Source organism: Platichthys flesus, chromosome 2 (genome assembly GCF_949316205.1).
Source record: "Platichthys flesus chromosome 2, fPlaFle2.1, whole genome shotgun sequence".
Lineage (NCBI taxonomy): Eukaryota > Metazoa > Chordata > Actinopteri > Pleuronectiformes > Pleuronectidae > Platichthys > Platichthys flesus.
This window is the reverse complement of record NC_084946.1, coordinates 28,755,794-28,779,604: the sequence shown is the minus strand read 5'-3', so window position 1 is coordinate 28,779,604 and position 23,811 is coordinate 28,755,794. Positions and strand designations below refer to the sequence as shown.

At 44.3% G+C, this 23,811-nt stretch overlaps 2 protein-coding genes across 4 annotated transcripts in view; both read left to right on the top strand.

Annotated features, from left to right (window-relative positions):
- Positions 1-133: 133 nt before the first annotated feature.
- On the top strand, positions 134-8,838 carry ssuh2.1 (ssu-2 homolog, tandem duplicate 1). Its single transcript, XM_062410569.1, has 12 exons — positions 134-224; positions 3,035-3,130; positions 3,221-3,302; positions 3,441-3,570; positions 3,999-4,059; positions 4,615-4,739; positions 4,888-4,950; positions 5,283-5,362; positions 5,459-5,551; positions 5,627-5,732; positions 6,124-6,231; positions 6,348-8,838. Exons 1-12 carry the CDS (start codon positions 209-211, stop codon positions 6,480-6,482), a joined length of 1,095 nt encoding a protein of 364 aa, XP_062266553.1. The 5' UTR covers positions 134-208; the 3' UTR covers positions 6,483-8,838.
- A 1,306-nt stretch (positions 8,839-10,144) lies between these two features.
- The window catches only part of si:dkey-49n23.1 (semaphorin-3D), a 47,396-nt gene continuing 33,729 nt past the window's right edge, over positions 10,145-23,811 (top strand). For 2 of the 3 annotated variants that reach the window (XM_062410047.1, XM_062410030.1), the window contains exon 1: positions 10,172-10,303. The gene's annotated coding sequence lies outside the window, so the exon portion shown is untranslated. Of the gene's footprint in view, positions 10,318-23,811 lie in introns of all 3 variants that reach the window. The other variant, XM_062410039.1, reaches the window with a different exon arrangement.

The following is a 23,811-nucleotide window of genomic DNA, read 5'->3' as shown; positions in this document are numbered from 1 at the left end:
CTTTTATATGAATGTGTTGAAGTTGATGTTAAAAAGCTGAAGTGTAAAACTTAAAATAATAAAGTTAAAAAAAGTAAACACCGGTAAACTAGTCGTTAGACTTTTATTTTTGAAACGCCAACAGGAAGTGGCTGGTTGAGTGTAGGGACGTCCCGGAGCTTCCCGAGCTCAGACCCCGAGGAGCAGCGGACCAGGAGGAAGAGGAGGAATGGACGAAGATCCCGGTGAGTCTCTTTAAAACCCTGTTTGTGTCCCCGGGCCGCCGGAAGTACGAGGAACCATGTTCCCACGGGGTCCGGGGGCTGATCGAGCGGTTGCACAGTATCGCGGTTCTCACCGACGTATCGGCGGTAAAGTTGTGCGGAGTTCGGCCCCCTCGCTGTGGACCGTCAGTGTCAGAGGAGAAAGTTGTTTTTCTTCTCCTCCGTGTTTCGACTCCTCATCAGGATCGAATCCCGCTGAAGCTTCTCTGGAAACGTCAGACTCACGTGTGGTTCTACTCAGTGTTCTGTGTGTAGAATCAAATCACAACACGCTTTATCAACACGCTTCACATACCAGGGATAGTTCACCGGGGGGGGGGGGGGGTGGTCGTAGGGGTTGAAGTACCTGCTGACAGAGACTTCAGATGTAATGAAACAACAGACCCTTTGATTCAGAGAAACACTTTGTTTCTCTGAATCAAAGTGTTTTGGTCTCGATTCCTCTCGGAGCTCGTTGACCTGCTTCCTTGTTCTATAATTCTCAAGATTTCACGTGAACAACTCTGTTATAAAAAAAAAGCAGAGATGTGCATATTTTACAAACAAAAACATCTTCTTAATTCTACATATTTGTGTTTTATTTTTTATTTTCAGTTACTTATACTAAAGTTTATGTTGAAACTGTAAAATATCAAGCTTCACTTACATTTCTTTGTCCGAATGGTTTAATAACAATAACTATTTAGTTTTTGATCTTGTATTTATCAGTATTGGAAACGTTTTGTTCCCTGATCTCAGCTCAGTCTGTGTTGAAGTGCTGCTCAGAGAGAGAAGTGGTCTCAGGGGTCTTCTGGATTCATTGTCCAGTCAAAGCTTCAGTATCAGACCAGCTTTGTTACCAGCTTTGTTCTCACACTCCCTCTCTCTATATTTACTCCTCTCACTTAATGAGCCTCCCTCTCTCCCTCTCTCCCTCGTCCTGTTCTCTCTCTCCCTCCATCTCAGCCCAGATCTTTTTGGGGAAACACCTTCTCTGATATTTTTATCCCTCGCCCAGAGGTATTGTCTGCAGCTTGACACGAGCTGTATTTATATCTGCCCGGCGTCAGGAGAGAACATGGCTCATGAAAAACACCCAAAGGAGTCGGCCGTTTGTTGGTTGGTTAACAAAGTGTTTGTGTTAAATCGTGACGCAGGTCAAATGGCGGCTCGGTGCCTCGGAAGTGTCTCAATCAAGACACTATTGTGTGTATTTGTGTCGTATTACGGTGCTGATAAAAAACCTGATGCTCTTCTGAGTTGAGCGAGAACAAGTTCGGTGCAGTTTGGAAAGTCAGAACTCGGCTAAGTTTAAAGTTGGTTACACACCAGCACAATAACATGATGACAAATACACTGAACTCAACTCACATTCATGTTTCAGTTGAAACTCGGTGGACGGACGGACATGAACTTTAGAATCTCACTTTCTTTCACATTTGGTATTTCACTGATTTCCCACAGAGTAATTAGTTGATCTGGTTTAAGACTTGAACTCTGGAGGATTTCCCTGCAGTTGAGTCCAGACCTTCTCCGGAGTTGTTCAGACAGGTGGTGTCACAGCAGGCGCAGGCAGGATGTAACAACTGCATTCTGCTGTGGAGATCACATGGTCACCAGGGGCGTCGGCTCTCATCTCCAAAAAGCTCTGGGATCTCCTCGTCTTTCCAAGTGCACGTCTTCACCGGAGAAGCTCTGAAGAAGCTCTGCAGGCTCTCGCTCTTTAGTGTTCTTAGCTCTTCTGGAGAATGTCTGGAGAATGTCTGGAGTCCAGTTCATGTCTGCCAGCCGCTCTAGAGGAGTGTTGTCTGGGAGTGTGTGATTGAGTTTCTTACTGTCGGGCCTTGGTGGAGATATGAGCTCATGAGTCACAGTGCAGCTGTGTGGTGTGTGATTGAGTTTCTTACTGTCGGGCCTTGGTGGAGATATGAGCTCATGAGTCACAGTGCAGCTGTGTGGCTGATGTTGTGGATTGATTTTGCATCAGGGACCTGCTCTGCTGTTAATCCTCCTCGGGTGTGCTCTTTGTACAGAAGTCACATGACTCCATTCAGACGACACAGATTGAGCGGTGGGTTGAGGGTGTGGGCAGAGAGGAGATTAGCGCTGTTTGTTCTAAACTGAAGAAACGAGCAGGAGACGTGTTCTTTAGAGCTTTGAGCAGATCTCTGAAGAACAGAATGTCCGATTGTGAAGTTGTCCACTCGTCAGAGACGGAGGGGACAGCAAACTCGTCTTCTTCCCTCTGGACTGTCCCAAGGTGTCAAACTAATCCACATAGAAATAGCTCTCTTCTATTACTGCTATTTATTATGAATTTTAAGTCCTGATAAGTCAAGCATGGACATTTTTTATTCACTCTTATTGTAGTATTTGTAATGTTTTATTCCACCGACATGAACAAATACAATAACCTGAGTGATTAACTGTGAATCTGTAAATGTGGTAAACCCTCCAGGACGTTCTGTTTCTGATCGGAAAGCTATTAAATCTCCAATCAGTACAATTTCTGACTCCAGGAATGATTCGCTGAGTGTCGGGATGAGAAGAACATTTTGACACCACGAGGAAACTGGTTCAACCTGAGCCGAAGAATTACACACAATGAGATGACACGTTATATTTTCTGTGTCCATTGCATTGTGTTGCGTTGTTCTATCACTGAGACACACGTTTTGTAAGATGGAGTTAAAGTGAAGTGAAGAATAGAACGAGAGAGAAACCTTCTTTCATCCATCGCCTTGTTGTGTTTGATGTTAATGAGACACTTGTTCTTCACCTCATCTTCTCAGGTGCGTTTGATCCGAACATCCCAGAGGAGGGACCTTCAGCGCCCCCTCCTGGCTGGCTGGATGACATACATGGATACCAAGGCCATAAAGGAGGCCGTGAGTCTCTGCGTCTCTACTGTTCTGCTTTTTTTTTTATTAATATTTCCGAACCTTCACCCCCGTTGTTTTTTGTGTTAACGTTTCCAGCGGACGACCCGTTGTACCCCCCTCCCCCGGCCTACAACCCCCAGCCTGAACTCAACAGGAACACCCTGGTGCCCAACGTCAGGTAGCTCCACCTCCGGGTTTCACTCTGTCTGGAAAACACTTTGCTGACGACTCTGTGCTTTATCTTTCGTTCTCTCAGGGTCACAGACAGAAGGGTGAAAGCATGACGGGGTGACAGGTGTTGTGTGTTTGCTCTCAGGGTCCCGACAATATCAGAGGATGAGGCTCGGCGCGCCCTCCTCCAGTTCGTGGAAACCAAATGGACGTACAGCGCCAAACCGGCCAGGAACATGACGTTCAAAGAGCTGAAGCCCATCGTCGTCTACCGGGTACGAGCACGTCACCAACAACTAACCTGTTATATGGGGGGGGGGGGGCGTGACCCGAGGAAGAGCCGATCTCCCTTTGTCTAAGGATTTTTTTTTTTTTAACTGTCTTTAACATCCGGAGATTTTGACATTTTTCAACCTTCTTTGTTAAGTGAGAATATTTCATGGATATCTACGAGTGTGTGGAGTTCTGAGCAGATCCAGATAAAACCAGGACCCTGTGAAGGTGCCTGTGGTTTCATGGTGGGACTGGCAGAGCTCACTACACCAGATAAATCCTTCAGGAACAAACGCTCCGTGACAGTTTGACTGGCTCTGTGTGAACTGGAATAAAACTGTCTCAGAATCCACGTCAGTTTTTGCAGACGTCAGCAGGAGTGAGATCATGTGAGTGGGTGTGTTTTCTGATGGTCTCCTTCCTGCGGCAGTATCGACTGGAGACCTACACTGAGACCAGAACCAGCGCCTGGCACTTTGAACCTTACAACGGTAAAACTCTCCTCCACAGAAAGTTGTCTTCACGTGTTTCTGTTGTCCGGTGTCTGTCCCACTGATTTGATCACGATATCTAGAGAACACCTCGAGGGAATATCTTCACATTTTGTACAACTGTTCACTCAGACTCACAGATCACATGATTAGAGTTTGCAAGATTAAGGTCAAAGGTCAAGGTCACTGTGATCTTACGAAGCAGGCGTTTGCCCTGAAGGCAACAGCTCAGGAACACTTTGAGGGGATTTCTTCAGACCTGCTACAAACTTTCACTTGGAATCAAAGATGAAGTGATTCGATTCTAGTGGTCAAAGGTCACGGGGACCTCATTAAACATGTCTGTTACATGAGACCTCAAGTCTGCTTTTAGGCAATTTCCTCAAATTTGACCAGTTGTCACTTCACTTAAAGTCACTGTGACCTCATCTGAGTCTGGAAGAAAGAACACAGACTGAATCAGGTTGCTGGAAACAAACAACCCTCAGGTGATAATTCTAATTCTAACTGACCCCAGTTCAAAGTACCACACGTCATTATGATTTCTTCCAACAGGACAAATGGTGGATGGTCCTCAGTACGGCATGTGTCCTCAACCGTGGGACGTCCCAGTGACTCTACCTCAGAGATACACAGACATGGTGGAGAAGGTCCGCGTGCCGCACACCTCCTTCATCAAGGTGCAGCTCCTTCTTCAGAAGCTCCTGAAAGTTTCTCTTCTGTTGTTACTTCCTGTTTCAGTCTGATTACATCTTTTTATTTCTGTGTGTATATTTCATTTGAATCTAAAGTATTATATGTATAGTAAGACGTGGTTGTGTGTTTCAGCTCTGTCACAAATGTAACGGCATTGGAAGAACTCGCTGTGGCTGCTGCTTTGGTCGAGGCATGGTGAGATGTTTCTTCTTTATGCAATTATACATTGAGACATATTTACAGAGGAAGAATAAGAAGCTATAATAAAGTGCATGAATGAAGTTGTGCAGTGAAATGTGTGTGTTGTGTTTACAGTCATAAATCTCAGTGAGATGATATCGTATCAGCAGCAGATCAACCACACTGAGTTAAATCAACATTCCTCTCACATTGGAACAAGACGCTCAGTGTGTCGGACTCTAGCTTCAGGCAACCATAACATTCTGAGCTCCTAGAACAAAAGCACGGCTTCGTGATGATGTGGAAATTGAAGGACACATAACTCCGAGCCACATGTTGTTTTGCAGAAGCGTTGCCCTTTCTGTCACGGAAACGGTCGATCCAGGAACAAGCGCTGCACCTCCTGTCACGGCCGAGGTCGCAAGAGGTTCGAGTCCCACTGGTTTCTTTCCTGACTCTGAGCTCCGGTCTGTTCCACTGTGCTGTCAGATATAAGATCTGTTTCCTTCCTCTCCGCCTGCAGGTGTAGCTCCTGTCTGGGCAAAGGCTTCAAGACCTGCACCATCTGTCACGGCAGCCAGAACCTGCTGCACTTCATCCTGCTCACGGTCACATGGTGCGTCACACTCTCCGTCTCTCCTCCTGTGCAACACATCTGAGCTGACTCGTTTGTGTTTGTGTGTTCGTGCAGGAAACACAACGTAGACGACTTCATTCCCGATCGGCAGCCGGACTTTCCTGACAAGAAGTTTGAGAAGGTGACCGGAGATCCTTTCTTCATCGACGAGAACGTTCTGGTAAAAACTTTCATTGAACACGTTACACTGGTAGAATGAGAAGCTTCATCGGGTCAAGATGCTGATGAAGAGGTCAGGAGGGTTTGTGACGATAACACATAAACACATGAATGAATCTGCACATCCGGCCTCACCTGAGCTCTCCGGAGAACATCTGGACCCAGATGTGAGGACATCTTCTCAGGGTTGATGACTGAAAATGGTCTTTTCCTGGCTCTCCTTCACAAACACACTCAGCTGCTCTTTGTGAACAGTTTGGACATATCCACTGTTCTCAGATCATCTCACATCTCCCTCCTTCTCTGTGATGACTGACCTCTGACGTGTGGAGAGCAGACACAAAGACCTGATCTCCAACGTGGCTCTTCTTGTTCTTCTCTCTGTGGCTCAGGTTTATCCCATCCAGGGTTTCCCCGATCAGGAGATCTGTGATGTTTCCTTTAAACTGATCAACGAACACCTGAACCGCTTCAGGGCCACCAGCCGCATCCTGCAGCAGGTACAGAACCACACAGAAGCTTCCTGCTGATTGTTCAGTTTGATTTTCGCTCCCTGATTAAAATCTGACATCTGAGTGATTCTTAACGTTAAACTGTATTTCATGTTTCTCTGCAGCGTCAGACCATCGAGCTGGTGCCGCTGACTCACGCTCTTTACTCTTACAAAGGAAAAGACCAGAGCTTCTTCGTCTACGGAACAGAGAACAAAGTGTTTACCTCCAAATACCCATCTGCCTGTTCTATCTCATAAGAGGACACGCGTTCAGACAGATGTTGAACAGATGTTGATCAGGTGATTCAGATGTTGAACAGATGTTGAACAGGTGATTCAGATGATTCAGGTGCAGTAACGACCTTTAAATTCACTGTAAACACCACCTTCATTTTTATATACAGATTTATAAACTTAAAAATTATATAGAACATATCCTTCTCATGTATGCACGTGACTGAATATATCCAGTTTACACTATAGACAGTTTTAGTCATTTTATCAAATACAGTCATAGATTTGAACCATTTCTCACAACCTCAATTTCAGGTTACAAATGAGTTCTTCCGTCTCACACTATGATTATTAATTCTGTTGTTTGTATCAGAGATTTAACCTCTGGTTTATTTCCAGTTAAATCTAATCCAGTAAAATCCAGTGAAGTCCAGTAAATCCATTTTGTACTAACGTCTGCTACCTCGTCCCTGTCAGTCGGACTGAACCTGTTCTCTTTACTCTAGAATTCACAGTATAATGCAACCGGTTCAGTTTCAGATCCTCCGGTTCAGCTCTAACAGCAGAAAGTCTCTCGTGTCCCTCCGCCCGAGCCGAACAGAGCTTCACCTGATCGTCTGGTTCTTAAAGTGGAATCATAGAAGAGACAAGGAAGTGGTTTGATAGAGTTAACGATTCACTTGCCAAAGACGTTATGTTTGGTTGTGTGTTTGTGAGCAGGGTTCAAACTCCTGAGGTGATTTCCATTAAAGCGGGAGGTGGGGGGGGGGGCAGAAAATGGTAATTTCAAAACGTGATGTTGACAAACAAATATCTTCAGGGGTTTAATACGTTAAACATGTTAAACACGCCCCTTAATCTGCTCTCAGGCTCCTCCCCTCCTCCATGTTTGGTGGAAATCAGTTTGAACTTCCCTCGTTGGCCGAGGTTATCATGTGTCTCGATATTATCTGATCATCATGAGGTGATTTACGTCCTCGAGTCAATTCTCACAAACCCTGAACTGTTAACTACTCCATGTTTGTTATGTTGTGTGTATTTTTACTTTCTGTGGGATGAACCACTACTTCAATATTGTGTTTTTATACGATAGTCAGTTTAATTCCTTCAACCTAAAGACAAAATACTTGTTATTATATTTCATAACGAATCAGTTACAGTCAGTTCCTCTGCACTGATTCATGTTTGTTGTTCTTTAACATCGTCTGTCTCATGTTCATGAACTTTTTGGGTTTTAAACACAGAATCATCGTCAACAGGTCATGGATAAAGTGTCAATCACAAAAAACACATCAATTATAAATATCATACAAACAATGTAACACAATTGTGTCTATAAATCAAATAACAACAACAGAAACAACATCAATGCAAATGTATATTTACTCAAAAAGAGGAAACATCAAAGAAAGGTAAAATGACAATAATAAAACAATAAAATACTAAATGTGAAGTTAAAATGCTAAATATGAGTAAAACAAGATTTAAAAATTATGGCAATAAAGAACAATTCAGAGAAATTATGCTAAATGTAAAAGTAAATACATAAAATAATCATTGAAATTAAATTAAATTAATTTCCTGACTATAAATGTAGGTTCTGACATTTTAAAGACCAAACGATTCTTCAAGAAAATGATAGTCGGATTAATTTGTATTTAAAACATCTGTAAGTGTAAAAAGATTTTTCTCTGAATGTTGTTAAAACCAAAGATGAGATTTGACTCCAGAAGAGTTGAAATATCAACTGATGAGATTTTTATGATCTCGTTTTGTTTTCACATTTCATGGTTATTTTTCATTTCCTCAGCCAGTATCACAGCAGCTGAAAAGAGCCAGTTTGATGTGAAATCACAGAAAAGTACTGAACATAAATCCTAAACGTTAAATGAAGATAACTGGGATGTTCGGATACTTCTCTTCCTAATACTAATTCACATACCTGGAATACTTTGTGCATATGACTGATCTGATACCAGTTCGTTAAAAATAACGTACAGAATGTATTTTACCAGCTTGCAGCTACTAACCCTGTCGCTCTCTGATTTCAAATATACAGACCGACAGTTAGTTCAGCCTCTGACACCGAGAAGACTTTATATTTTATATATATATATATATTATATAATACGTTTCTGTTTGTTTTGTTATACTATTTCTTATATTTTGTATTCTTTTAAGCTCAGGATACTTTTATACAATAAATCCATATAAGTCCATAGAAAATATTTTGGTATAACTTACTCCTGTAATGACGTCATTTTACGAACTCTTGTTTTTACTTTTTATAGAAAAAAAAGAAAGTGGCCTTATACATCTCAACAGCTCTGTGACATGTAATCCTCACCTGTCAATGTCCAATAAACTCATTCAATTTACAGCTCAAGTGACAAAGTTTGTTTTTGTTTTATAAAACTTTGACAAAGAAATATTCAACTAAAGTTGATAATGAAGATATTTCATGTTTTCATCCTGTTTTGTCGGACTCAATCTACATTAAGAAATAAATCAATAATTGACAAACATTAAAGAATCATAACCATCATCATTTTTACACTTTGGATTTATTACTTCATGTCAGGATTGTTTTATTCTTCTCTGTTATTCTTCTGTAAACTATGATTTTCTTTTGGATGAATACCTGCTCGTTTATCGTGGACTAAGTTTTGGTGCTGACACGACAAAGTGTTTAGGTTTGTCGTCATTTATCAGATTGAGTCGAGGAAGATGAAAGATGAACCAGGAGGAATTAACAGCTCGTGAATCACCAAACCTCAAACCTGCAACTTTAACTTACTTATTTTAATACGTGGTTTCTCTCAGCCTGTTCTTATATCATCCAATAATGAAGGCAGTTAATACTACGGCTTTTAATCTGCTGCTCAGAGATGTAAACAATAAAGATCAAATGGTAGAACATCACAAATCCATCTTCTACACGTGGCCTCCAACAATCTAGTGTCTGGTCCTCTGTAATGGATTTGATGAAACAGCTTGGTGAAGCTAAATGGAAACTGAATGAAATGAGTAGAATCAGCTCCACAGCCTCAGAACTGCAGCTGATAACACCATGATTCCACTAGAGGGAGCTGTTTCCTACACTGAAGAACATAACTTATCTTCAGGTGCTGCAAGAAATGTAGGAATTTATTAAAATTCAACCTCATGAACTTAAACACTGTTGAAAAGGTCAAGAAGCCAATCAACACAATATCATTTTACATGTCAGATTAAATGATACAATATCAATTCAAAGTGATGGCAAAAGAAAAGGAAACGAGTAAGTTTCTATATTATTATTATTATGCTTATTATTTGATAATATCTGATATTCATCTTCTGAGGAGATATATTGTGTTCAATCTCTGTTGTAGCTGTAAACATTCAATGCATCACATGTGTTTGAAACGTGGACGTGATAAATATAGATTTTCTCGTGTATTTGTGTGTAAATATCTGTTTGTGTTTATTTCTCCAACTTTTGTGTCTTCAACAAGATATTGGATAAATTTCTCAAAACCATTGTGACCAAACATTTGAGTCGATTTTGTCTTAAATAACTGATTATCATAAGAAGAATGTTTCGGTTGGTGAGAAGAAATAAAGTGTGTCTGTTATAGTATCACGTTCTTGGAAGTGGTTTTCCCCGAGCAGTCCCTGAACGCAGCAGGGGGCGGTATGTTGGGGTGGGGGCGTGGCTCCTCATCCCACATGTTCAGAGTGTTTATAAAGAGAGGATCGTGCAGGTGACGCGCAGCCGACACTCAGCCGCGTCCCCGCCGCTGCAAGGTGGAGTAGACCGGAGCCGCGGACACGCGCCTCATCCCGAGTCCCAGCTCTGCTCCGTGAGTCTTTACAGGTTCGACAAACTGTTTGTTCTTCACTTTGTTCCAAACATCCTCTGTTCAGTCACAAGTTCTTCATCAATCTGATGATGATCTCGTGTTTCTGATGGTTTAAAGAGAAACTTGATTTGAAGAGATTGGACTTGTCCAGGAGAATCATGGGAACTCACCAGAGGTCCTTGTCAAGGTTCTGTGGTCAATTAGGAGTTTTCAGGGACCTGAGGTGGTTTGATGGTCATTGAGGATGTTCCTGGTTCCAGGGTCCTGCTGTTCCTGTCAGACCTTCAAGAGGCAGTGAGATGGTTTTGAGAGTACCGTGTCAGTATGGATGATCTGTGGAATCTTGGAGGTTTGGTTGTGTTTGACTCCTGAGGAGCATCCTGTTTTCACTGAGGAGGTTTTGTGAGTTCTTGTAGGACTTGGTGATAACTGACCCTCGAGGGATTCTTGATTCAGGATTTGTGGTCATGTGAAGTCTCAGGGTGTTTCAGGGGCGTAGGAAGGAGTTGGAGAGTCCTCGTGGTCATCAAGGTTTCATGTGCAGGTTCGGGGGCTCGGAGGTTTCCACAAGGTTTTATTAATATTTATTTATTGTTATTGAAGAGTTTCTAGAGTTTAAGGTGATTCAGTAAAATATCTTTCAATGATTTTGAATGTCATTTCTTCCACAAAGAGAATTTAGTCTGTTAACAACCCTGTTGGTCAAAGACGGGATATAAAGATTAGTATCGTCTGATTCATGTGTTTGTGAAACTGTTCTCATGTCAAAGAAAATACAGTCGTCCCAAAGAACAAAGTGTCCATGTCTCTGTCCACGTCTCTGTCCACGTCTCTGTCCATGTCTCTGTTCATGTCTCTGTCCATGTCTCTGTTCATGTCTCTGTCCATGTCTCTGTCCATGTCTCTGTCCACGTCTCTGTCCATGTCTCTGTCCATGTCTCTGTTCACGTCTCTGTCCATGTCTCTGTTCACGTCTCTGTTCATGTCTCTGTCCACGTCTCTGTCCATGTCTCTGTCCATGTCTCTGTCCACGTCTCTGTCCATGTCTCTGTCCACGTCTCTGTCCATGTCTCGTCTCTTTCTCTGTCCATGTCTCTGTTCACATCTCTGTTCATGTCTCTGTCCACGTCTCTGTCCATGTCTCGTCTCTTTCTCTGTCCATGTCTCTGTCCATGTCTCTGTCCATGTCTCTGTTCACATCTCTGTTCATGTCTCTGTCCATGTCTCTGTTCACATCTCTGTTCATGTCTCTGTCCATGTCTCTGTTCATGTCTCTGTCCACGTCTCCGTCCATGTCTCTGTCCACGTCTCTGTCCGTCTCTGTCCATGTCTCTGTTCACGTCTCTGTTCATGTCTCTGTCCACGTCTCTGTTCATGTCTCTGTCCACGTCTCTGTCCATGTCTCTGTCCATGTCTCTGTTCACGTCTCTGTCCATGTCTCTGTTCACGTCTCTGTTCATGTCTCTGTCCACGTCTCTGTTCACGTCTCTGTTCATGTCTCTGTCCATGTCTCTGTCCACGTCTCTGTCCACGTCTCTGTCCACGTCTCTGTCCACGTCTCTGTCCGTCTCTGTCCATGTCTCTGTTCACATCTCTGTCCATGTCTCTGTTCATGTCTCTGTCCACGTCTCTGTTCATGTCTCTGTCCACGTCTCTGTTCATGTCTCTGTCCACGTCTCTGTCCATGTCTCTGTCCATGTCTCTGTTCACGTCTCTGTCCATGTCTCTGTTCACGTCTCTGTTCATGTCTCTGTCCACGTCTCTGTCCATGTCTCTGTCCATGTCTCTGTCCACGTCTCTGTCCATGTCTCTGTCCACGTCTCTGTCCATGTCTCGTCTCTTTCTCTGTCCACGTCTCTGTTCATGTCTCTGTCCATGTCTCTGTCCATGTCTCTGTTCACATCTCTGTTCATGTCTCTGTCCACGTCTCTGTCCATGTCTCGTCTCTTTCTCTGTCCATGTCTCTGTCCATGTCTCTGTCCACGTCTCTGTCCATGTCTCTGTCCATGTCTCGTCTCTTTCTCTGTCCACGTCTCTGTCCATGTCTCTGTCCACGTCTCTGTCCATGTCTCTGGTCATGTCTCTGTTCATGTCTCTGTCCATGTCTCTGTCCACGTCTCTGTCCACGTCTCTGTCCACGTCTCTGTCCACGTCTCTGTCCACGTCTCTGTCCACGTCTCTGTCCATGTCTCTGTTCATGTCTCTGTCCATGTCTCTGTCCACGTCTCTGTCCATACTCTGTCCACGTCTCTGTCCATGTCTCTGTCCACGTCTCTGTCTCTTTCTCTCTTCTGTGAGTAAACCTCCCGCGATTGTCTCTGCATTTCCTGTTATGGAGTTCAACACCCCCACTGCTGTACAATCTGTGTGTAGGACTGCTGTTTCCTGCACTGTGTGTGTGTGTGTGTGTGTGTGTGTGTGTGTGTGTGTTGTTTTCCTGGCTGTATTGTGTCATTGTGTCTCCTGTCAAACAGAAGTGGTGATAACACAGTGATGCTGGTGCCACCTGTAGGATGTGTGTGTTTACTACGTTTACTGAACGGCTGTTTGCACTCTAATCATTTTAATGTTTTTACTGTGAAATGTTTTCGTGTGTAATGTTTAGATAAACATGTCTGTCCTCAGACTGTCCACCCGCTGCAGCTCCTCTCTTCAGCCTCTGTCTCAAACACTTGGTTTTAGCGCCTGTCTCTGTAAGACCCCTCCTCCTCCGGAAAAAGTCTGCTCTGATTGGTCGTCTCTGCTTTCACTCTACCTGGGGCACGTTGAATCTCTGAGCTAGCTTCAGTAGCTTCAGCATCCAGATGAAACCACGCGTTTCCTCTAAACGTGTCCACGAGCTACGAAGTTCCTTTCCTCTCGTTTGGTGGGTGTGTCAGAGGTGTTGTCCAATCAGCAGTGACGTGTCTATAAACTCCGCCTCATTAAGTGACGCAGCGGATTGTAAAGTTCTCTACAAAGGCAGCAGCTGCCGTTTCACATCAACTGCAGAAGTGAGAAGCTGCTGTAAAAACATCGAGAGTATTTTGTGAAACGCGTATTTAAACTTGCGTCGTCTTTCTCCGAGATTTCTTCAACAAGAACGAACTTTCTCCGCTGACGTAGCTACAACGATTGTGTTCATCGTTTATTTTAAACAGATGTTCTTTCCGAGCTAATCGGTGTCGACTGACTGAGACTTGACCAGAGGCAGCAGGAGACGGAATAAAGTGAAAGGGACAGAAAGGAGGTTTTGTGTCACAGTAGCAGACGGATCACTGGACGTGCGGCGGGTGCACGTGTTCACATCGCTCTGGGACTAGAATCCACAAAGAGTCCAGATGAAAGTCTTCTCTGAGGGCGGCGGCCACAGAGACCTGAAGTTCTAAGCTGGTCGGGCTGCAGCCTTTTGTTTCTGTGACTCGTCCGTCTGGAACTTTACAAACAGAGTCAGAGTTAAAGACAGTTTCCTGGAGTTCTGTTCTACGTAACCATCTGAATAATTAACTTATTCCACACACGTCTGTCTGTGTGTGTGTCTCTCGTGAGTCCAGCAGCAGCTCTCTGTGCTGAGGCTCGATCACTGTCAGTGTCAGACAGAGGAGCTGGAACCAGCTTCAGAGCAAACCACTCAGAACAGATCTTCATCCTCACGCTTTGTGTCTCCAGACGCCTGAAGCATCGTCTCTCTGGAACCAGAGGGGGGGGGGGGCGCAGCCGGATCGATGCCGAGCTCTGAAACCAGAGAATGTAAAACAGACGTTCAGACAGATGGACGACCTGTGTGAACAACCAGGCGTCTCACATCCGCGGAAAATGAGAAGCACATTTTAAATGATGCTCGAGGGAAGATCTGAGTCCGACAAACATGTTACACAATATGATCCAGTCTGAGGTCCAGACCCCGTCTGTCCAACGGGATCCGACCACAGCTCACGTTACAAACTAACACGTGAGATTTACTGGTTCAGAGCTGAGGCTGAACTTCTCTCTGAAAGTCGACCTGAAAGTAAATCCACTTCATCACATGTCACATGTGCAGGAGATGAACAAGATGGAAAAACCCTTTGTCTCTAATCCTGATGCTCTAACGCATATCAAGTACTCGAGGGAAACAAGGACATAACACAGTAGCAGTCAAAAGACACAGAGGACAAGATAAGTTTAAAATACTTCATGGAAAGTACTGTGTATCCACAGGATGAGGACAAGGAGTAGAAAGCAGCTCAAACACAAATGTGTTTTTCTTTAAATGAAATGAGACAAAGACGCATCTGAACTAAAGAGAAGATTCTAGTGTGTGTGTGATTTGGTTCAGTCCGACTGAATGAAGGAGGATGGTGGGGGAGGAGTGAGCTCTGATCTTAGTAGATCTTATTGATTTAATAACCGATGATTCAAAACAATCAACTTGAAACTGTTAAACTGGAACTAGTGATGGAAATATTCACTGTTCTCCTGATGATTCATCAGTTAATGGAGGAAAGAACTGACATTTATAGATGGTGTTTATAATTGAATCTTTGTTTAGGCAGCAGGGGGTTAATGTGAAGTGAAAAGTAATATCTTTTATTTCATACTTATTTGTGGTTTGTTGGTCGGACATGTGAATCGTCTCTATGGATTCTGGGAAGTTATGATGAGGATTTCTGACTGTTTTCATATATGTATATAATAACTATATTTCATTGAGGTGTGTGTTAAAGAGGGTAGAGTGTGTGTTTGTTCATGTGTGTTTTGATTGGCCCAGGCAGACGTTCCAGTTTGTGAGCACAGCTCTGTGATAACAAAATACAAATCTGTGTGAAGCTTTGATTTGCCCTTTGACCTTTCAGTGTGAAAATCTCATCAGGTGTGTGAGTCGCTGCTGCAGCACCAGGGCTCATGGGGGGGGGGGGGGGCGTCAGGCTGAGTTAAGACTTGTGGGCCAGCGCCCGCAGGAGTCTGGTTCTCTGAGTCCGAGGAGGGACCGGGACAGAACCAGACCTTACATCACTTTAATGGAGGAGCTGACGGCGTGCGCTCAGCCGGACTCAGGGGGGGGGGGGGTCACAAAGTCCTTGTAAATGTTTTATGTCCTCAGCTGGAGAGACAACTGAAGTCCTCACACGGGGGGGGGGGGGATAACTGTCGGTGGAAATATATTCTCTTAAAGACGCGATAAATTAAGGGTTTAATACATTGTGGAGTAAATGAAGTGTAGTAAACTGTGTGTATGGGGGGGTGGGTATTATTATCAGTAAAATGAACATCTGAATATAGAAAGGAACATGAACTGTGTGTAGCTCTAATCCTGCATTAACGAAAATGTGACTTAGATTGAGACCTGATGGATCATCAGACCATGTGAACCCGGCCAGGTGAAGTACAATATTTTATTTTATTTATGAAATGAAAAACCTCATGAGTGATGTTGCCTGGGCGTCTCAATCGCCCCCTGGTGGCTGTCTGTAATACAGGTCATAAACTGGCCTCCTCCATGTTAGTGGATGGTACATGGGACAAACTAAAGAGTCAATGTTTGTCAAAGTGGGTTTCTGTCATTTCAGTTCTTATCTCACTGATGTTTGTTCGATGTTTCTGATCAGTTTGGTTTGAATTGGTTATGATATAGAAACGGGCTGAGACGTCATGATTGACAGCTGAGACTGACTCCTGATTGGACGAGAGCGTGTGTGGGCAGGACCTCAGTCCAGACAGCGTTCCTATCTGAGATGTTTCTGCTTCAGGTCACGAGAGTGGGAGGAAGTGGAGTCGCTCTGTATTCATTTTTGTGCGAGTACCACTGAGCTTGAATAAATTGATCAAGGAACAAAAGTAAAATGACGACAGTCTCTGTCTCCACTGATTTTATTAATGTAGCTCAAACAAATTCTGAATTTACCCTGAGGGTCTGAGGCAGAACGCGCGGGGGGGGGGGGACGGGGACGTGCAGTCGATGTCATGTGAACAGAATCAAGCAGCAGATTTTGATCTTGTTTTATTCCCATAGAAATCTGTACAGAAAGCTGTTATATGTGTAATATTTATGTGTGTGTGTAATGTATTTGTGTCATTTGCAAACTGATTGATGTTAAAACAACATGAAGTCCGGTGTTACGCCCGAACCCAGCTGTGCACAAACCAACCAGACGTCTTCTCTTTCAAAGAAACTCAGAACTTCCCACCTGGTTTATTAAAAAGCCACAGAGCCTGAAGTCCTGAGATCCTCTTGTCGGGACAGTTTGACAGTTTGTTGACGTTGCTGAGTTAACGTCTGACTTTCAGTTGATTTGTTCCCAGAAGGAATCCCAGTTGTTCCGTGAGGTGCCTTGATTGGGTTTTAATCACTGTTAGAAGTCCCAGCAGCTGTTACCCTGTTTCTATTCTTTAAGGTATGTTCATGTATGTCATATGTTGAACTGGATCATGACTTTCTTCCAGATGTGGAACTTCTTTCATTGGTTTATTAATTTAGATGTTGTCATCTTGTCTTAAGTTAGACAACCTGATGTTTAGCTCAGCATCACCACAACCTCCTGTGAGTGGGTCTGGAACCCTTCACTGATTTCCAGGAGGTGATATCATCGGCCTCAGAGCAGACCTACAATCAGTCAGCAACACGTGTGACGCTGCCTTAAACTGACAGCTTCCGTAAAGTTAGGTTAAAACCTCTGGATCGCCCCCTGTTGGCTGGAAGCAGAGGAGGTCCTGGAAGGAGAGAGATGATTCCAGAAGGACCTTTGTTCAGAGGCTTCACTGAGGGCAGCGGTTGTCTCTGATGGAACATGTCAATAGATCAGTGTTTGTTCTTCTTCTGATCCATGCTCCCTGGTGTTCTCCTGTCGACAGCAGCAGCAGCCATCTTGGTTTTAGATGCCAGTCGGGCCTGTTCTTTGTCAGCAGCAGACACTGCTTCAGTTTTCTCCAGGTATTTGTTTTCTTCTGATCCAGTTCTTTAAGGTCAGTATATTTGATCCTGGAGTTGAGAGCACAGACGCTCTGAATGTGAATCTAAGGTGAAGCTCTTCACTCTGTGAGGCCACAGAAGTAACTGATGGGGGGGGGGACTAAGTCTCAGTCGACCTCCCTGAGGTTTTAATTTTCCGATTGTACGTTCAGACCATGAACTACACAGAAGTGGGCGGAGTCGACAGGAGTTGACTCCGCCCTTCACCTCGTGGTCATGGAAGGAAACAAAGTGATGTTTCTGAACGTTGCTCTGAGTTTCATCATCATGTTGATCTGTCCACTCAGGCTCATCCCCGGGTTAACACAATACAATAAAACACACAGAGCCATGATTTACAATGTCATGTACACACACACAGACACACAAAATATGCAGACACACCACAGTGATGAAGAGCCCAGAACAACATCCTCTTCATCATTAAACAGATCCTTGTTCCTCCTCCAGCCCACAGGCCCTTTGGGAGGATGTTGTGTTTGGAGAGCTGGACACAGACACACACACACACACACACACACACACAGCCACACACCCGTGAATAAATGAAAGACAAAAAGTGAGATTGAGACGGTGCATTCATGAGCTCATGTGAAAATGTTGTGTTATTCCACCAGCCTATATCAACACTTACTGTGTGTGTGTGTATGTGTCTGTGTGTGTCTGTGTGTGTGTGTGTGTTTCCATCGTGGTTAACACACTCACTGAGGTTTGGGAAAGTTCTCAGCGTTGTACTGTATAACAGGGTTTTGTTGAAAGAGTTCCTAACTTGGGATGGTCATCGCCGTGGAAGTTAGTGTGTGTTTGTGTGTGTGTGTGTGTTTGTGTGTGTGTCTATGGTTGAAGAATGGCACTATTGTAGTAAATAGTCGTTTAGATTGTTAGATGCTGTGTGTGTTTTGTTGTTTTTCCTTCCTCTGCTGCTGTTTCCTGTGTTTGTGTGTGTGTGTGACTGTGTGTGTGTGTGTGTGTGTGTGTGTCTACATTTGTGTCTCTCCTCCTCTCTGATGTTAAATCCCTCTCTGCTGTCGGCTTTTAAAGAAAGAGGAATCATATAAATATGCGTCTGGACAACTGAACTGTAAAATCTGATGATATGAACCATATGATCTGGATCCTGTTCTGATGTCACGCTCCTCAGTACCAGCAGGGCGTGGTCGGGGGGGAGGGGGGGGGGTCTTTCTCTGAGCTGAACACAGTGTGTGAGTCAGGAGCAGTTTGATGAAGCTGGAGTTAACTTCACAGAGAGTTCGGCCACTAAAGCAAATTCTTACATTTAAATATATGGTTCAACTTTTAAGAAAAATCCGCTTTCACGTGTTTTCCTGTTTTTAATTTAGACCAATGATCAGATTGATCAGATTCTCACTCATGTGAATCTCAGGCGATCACCAGCTGAGCACTGGGAAACTAAATCCACCATCCAGTCCCTCTCAAGACTCCATGACTCACGTGGATCTAGTTTGTGAAATCTGGACAAACACATTAAAATACAGAAACGCAGTGAGTCTGTGAGGAGACAGAGGGACAGAGGGACAGAGAGTGGACCACCCAGACAGGCTGACATCAGTGTCTCTGTCCCAGAGGACAAACCCGAGGTCAGACCCACACTGGGCCTGGTTCTAGTGGAGGGGGGGGGGGGGCTTCTCTCTGAACTGACACCATCACCACGACACAGAAGTCCTGTCTCCTCCGACATCATGAATGAGAGTGAAAGAGGGAAACCAGGACTCGTGGTTTATTTTAAACATGTATAACAGATTTCATGTCCCACCTGGTACAAGAGAGGACGACTCTTCTTATGAACATTAATCTTAAGTGTCAGTTCTAAAATAGTTCAAACAAATTACATTTCTAAACCTGCTGATGGTGCTGGATGAGAAATCTGAGTGATCACTTGTTCCAGTTCATCCTCAGGGGAACAGGAAATTCTGGCGCACCAACAAATATTCTAAAATAAGTTCAAGAGCAAAAGTCCGGGAATCAATATAGTTATAGGAATTCATCCTCTGGGGACCATGATTGTCTGTTGTTGTATGAATCCAGTACAGAGCTATTGAGGGTATTGGTGACCAGCCCCCTGGTGGTTGGCTGCGGTGTAGGTCATTAACCCCTCCTCCTCCATGTTAGCAGATGGGACCAAACTAAAAAAATCTAAGTAGATGTTAAATCAAAGTTTTTCAAGTCGTTCTCATCTCACTGATGATTGATCAAGTGTTTCTGATCAGTCTGGTTTTAATGAGTTATGCGATGATGTAAGAATCCTGCAGATCTTACATCAACTGCAGGTTGACTTCACGTCTCATCACCTACTTCAGTTTCTCATAAAGATAGAATAAACCATAGAATAAAATAAACCTGCTGCTGCTCATAACGTTTATCAGACCTGAGTTTCACTGATATCAACGAAGAAGAAGCACCCGAGGAGAAAGTTAAAGTTTGATTCAGTCTCCGTTGGAAAGCTCGGGTGACGAGTCCCTGTCCGGGCGTCCGGGACAGCGTCTCAGAGACGTGTCCTCCAGCCGGTGCGATGAGACGCTGTGGATCCGTGAAGGAGGAATGTGTGTGGAGCTGCTGTGGAGTTCACTTCTTATCAAAGTGTTAAGAAAGGAGGCGCTGCCAAATCCAACAGAGCCAGAGCCTCCAGGTGCAGTCATCATCCTCAGATATTCATTCACTCCTCATTTATCTTCTGTGGAATCTCAACTCTCAGGATGATTCATTCTCAGTTGTTACTCAGTCACAATAGTTATTTGAAATGTCTTGTTGGAGATTCCTCGGTGGCAGCGACGTGTCCAGGTGAAGCCCGGGCTGCAGGAACCAGGAACCTTCAGTGAGGAGCCTGATTGGTCCAGTTCTCGTGAGGCCGGTCGGTCTCTGCAGCAGCTCGTTAAATCTGTTATTTATCATTATAGACTGATAAAAACTAGTGAAGCCAAAATGTCTCCATCGCCCCCTGGTGGCTTTTTATAGAACAGTAATGTAGGGTGTTCAGTTTTGGGGAGCAGTCATGTCGTCCATCGTTCCTGTCTCTGTGGATCTGGAGCTTTTTCACTCTCTGTTCTCATCGCTCCAGAAGGAAACGTCTCAAACGTTCAGTCCAATTTCCAAATAACTCCTGTGTTTGCTTATTGTGTTTGAAAAAGAACAAAAGACACACGCACCCCCCCCCCCCCCCCCCCTGCAAAAGCACTAACAGTCTCTATTGTATTATAGTGTTTATCTTCACCTCCTAATTAATAAGCTCTTATCAGGACTGAGGCAACAATAAAGTTTGTGTGCGGAGTCGAGCGCTTCCTTCCTCTCTGGAAGCATCTGAGCAAACCCCCCCCCCCCCCGCCCGACGCCAGGCCCCCCCGACCCGACAGTCTGAAGGAACTCTAGTAAAGTCTTAATCTCACTCTGATTATCAGGCTGAAACCATCTCATTAAAAAGTGTTGAACTCACACGTTACTTCTGCTGCCGGTTTCCAGCTGCAGCACAGATGAGTCTCATCTGTGTCCAGGAGCATTCGTTTCTAACTTTACTACACATGTGTTTGTCTTCCTACACAAGAGGCCAGATACACACACACAGTTTCACATGCGTGTTTTGACTCATATGTTCGTCTGCGTCACGTGTCCTTTACTGTACAGCTGCCAAACGCAGGTAAACACTGTGGACGTGTCCTTGATGCTCCTGCTACTCTGTGTGGCTCTGTTTTGTCTGTACAAGTATGGAAATAACAGACTGGGGCACACACACACACACAGACACACAGACACACACAGACACACACACCCACACGCACAAAATGAAAGGCTTTGTTTTGCCCATGTCCTCAGGGGTAAAGTTTATTTGACTTTCCGCAGGACAATGTAGTTGACATAAAGGATTTTATTTTAGATTCTATTGTTTCTTCTGTTCACTGCTGTAGAGCTGTGTGTGTCTGTGTGTGTGTCTGTGTGTGTGTCTGTGTGTGTGTGTGTGTGTTTATCCCAGTCTAGTATACTCAACTGTCTGTACTTGTTTCTTGAGCTGTTTTCTGAAATGAAGAGAAAAGGGTTCTGTGCTTCTCATATGAAAACGATCTCTGGAACTCATGAATGAAAATCTGACATATTGAGATGACTGATATTTCTGATGACCTGCTGCAGTTGGTGTGAACTCTACTGGGGGACGTTCTAGTTGTTAATGGATTTTTACAGAAGAAATTCAGTCTTAAAATAAATCTACTACACTCTATTTAAACACACACACACAGACACACACAATAGAGCTGAAATTAGGATTCTAAACTTGGACGATGTTTGAGAGAAAACAGCAGCCGATGGAAACGCTCTTCTAACGACTGTAATGAAAATAAAAAGACACTTGCTTCTTACGACACTCGAGTGAGGAAAGTGTCACACACTGAGCAGCTTTGTGTGTTTTATGACTTTGACATTAAACTTTACCAGGCAGCTCCGATTGTGTCGTGTGATTCGAGGAGCAGGAAGCAAATAAAGTTTCTCTGGGAAACAGAAAGCATTCTGTGTAATCTCCTTAAAAGTTCAAGTTGTAAAGGACAGGAAGTGTTTTGTGTCATGTGGACACACACACACACACACAGATTGTGTGTTCTTGTGTGTACGTTCTTGCGTTTGTCCACTTGTGAGAAACCAAACTGTCGTCACTGACAGATCAGTGAAAAGTCTCTGTGGAATCAGGATTCAGAGATCGACAGGATTCTTTCTACGTGTTGAAACTTTATGTAAATGACACTTTTTCAAATCTGCATCACAAGTTATTATCACTGGAGATAGAAATTCATAGATGAGAAGAAGATAACACAGGAGACCGGCTCTGGTTGTTTGATTACATGTTGTCAGTTTGTGTGTGGACGTAATAGAAGCTGGTTTTATCTGAAGATCCAGAAGCTGAAGGTCGTGTCGCTCTGCAGCGTCGACTCTCAGTTTGATCAGCTTCACTGGATTAACTGAGATGAACTGAGGAGACACGTGAAACCTAAAGAACACAAACATCTCAGGATGAAGAAGAGGAGCCGGACACGTAGAAGACGAAGACGTCCACTTGGAAACACGAGGAGATTCCAGATCTTCTGGTGATGAGGGCCGACGCCGGTGTGGAGAGCAGAGTTTATACGTCATGTCCCGACTCTATAGGCCCCGCCTCCTGCTGCTCTACAGGCTCCGCCCCTCGTCTGGATGTTCCCACATGTTCCTGTTTGAACGAGTCGGACCAACAACCTGCTGCTGCTTCACAAACACCAACTACACAACATGTACACACACTGGTTTACACAGTTTCTATCTGAAAACAGTATTAATCTTTTCATGTGTATCAATCAGGGTGTGTGTTGATCCAGCTGTGTGTGTGTGTTTGTGTGTGTGTGTATGTGTGTGTGTGTGTATGTGTCTGTGTAGGAGTGCAGGGTGGAGCTGGTAATGGTTTGGATCGGTGTCAGAGCGATGGGAGATATGGAAGCAGTGGGAGTGGATGATCTCTCCTCCTGTGATACCTTATCACTTCAGAGATGCACACTCACACTCTCTCACACACAGACACACACAGACACACTGGGGGAGTCTCTGTTGTGTGTCTCTGGGGGTTCACCCTCGTGCATGTGAAGGTTTTATTTGAAGCTTCACAGATTTACCGACTGCTTCAGCCTCCACTTGCAGCTGGAGATACAGATTGTTATCCGACCACAGTTTGATTAAAACCATTTTCTCTGTTTAATTTCATATTGATTGAGATTATTTTAAATGTGATATCTGTGGCGACTGCAGTGGTTGTTGTCTGTTGTGTTTGTGTGGACACTTTGTGTTTCTCATGTTAAGAAGCAGTTCAGCTCTTTCACAACAACAGGAAAATGTCCCGAGGATGTTTGAAGAGTTGTGGTTTTTTGTTTCCACACATTTCTTGCGACTTAGGAATTTGCTTTGCGTTTGTTCCAGATGCAGAATTATGGTTATGAATCTGAACTCCACCCCCCCCCCCCGTTGAATGGGGGGGGGGGGGGGGGGGGGTCCTGGTTCCTCAGTTTATCTTTGATGGTGGAGGTGATGCTACAGGAGCCGGTTCCATCAGAGAGCCGACAGATCTAGAAACAACAATCGTAGTCTTCCCTCCTCGTCGTCCTGTAAAACAGTGACACATCATCCTCTGCATGTCCTCCAATAGAAACCAGTGTTTAGAGGAGCACCCCCCCCCCCCCCCCCCATGCTCACTGCAGAGACGCTGTCAATCAGACTCGTCCCTCCAGCACCTGAAAGGATCATCATCTTGTTACTAAACGTGCTCTAAGCAGAGTTTTAGCAGAATCCTCCTTCGTGATTTGGTTTACATTCTCTGGTTCATTCAGGTTTTGGGGTGGGGGGGGTGGGGGGGGCTGCTGGTGGTCGGTGTGACAGCTGTCAGGAGGAATTCAGGAAGCTTTTCTTTCTCCTCTTTAGAAAAACCGAGGAAGAGGAGGGGGACGACGAAGAGGACGGAGAAAAGGCGTGGGGATGGGAGTCTTGAAATTGAAGCTTCACAGGAATTCACTTTGTCTCTGAGGAGCAGTCGTGAGGCTTTCACCTCCAGACTGGTTGGTTG

Excerpts from the sequence above, each read along its gene's own strand:
- ssuh2.1 (XM_062410569.1), top strand. Across the intron at positions 3,131-3,220 it reads CCAAGGCCATAAAGGAGGCC|CGGACGACCCGTTGTACCCC; the intron begins GTGAGTCTCTGC and ends TAACGTTTCCAG. Across the intron at positions 3,571-3,998 it reads AGCCCATCGTCGTCTACCGG|TATCGACTGGAGACCTACAC; the intron begins GTACGAGCACGT and ends TTCCTGCGGCAG.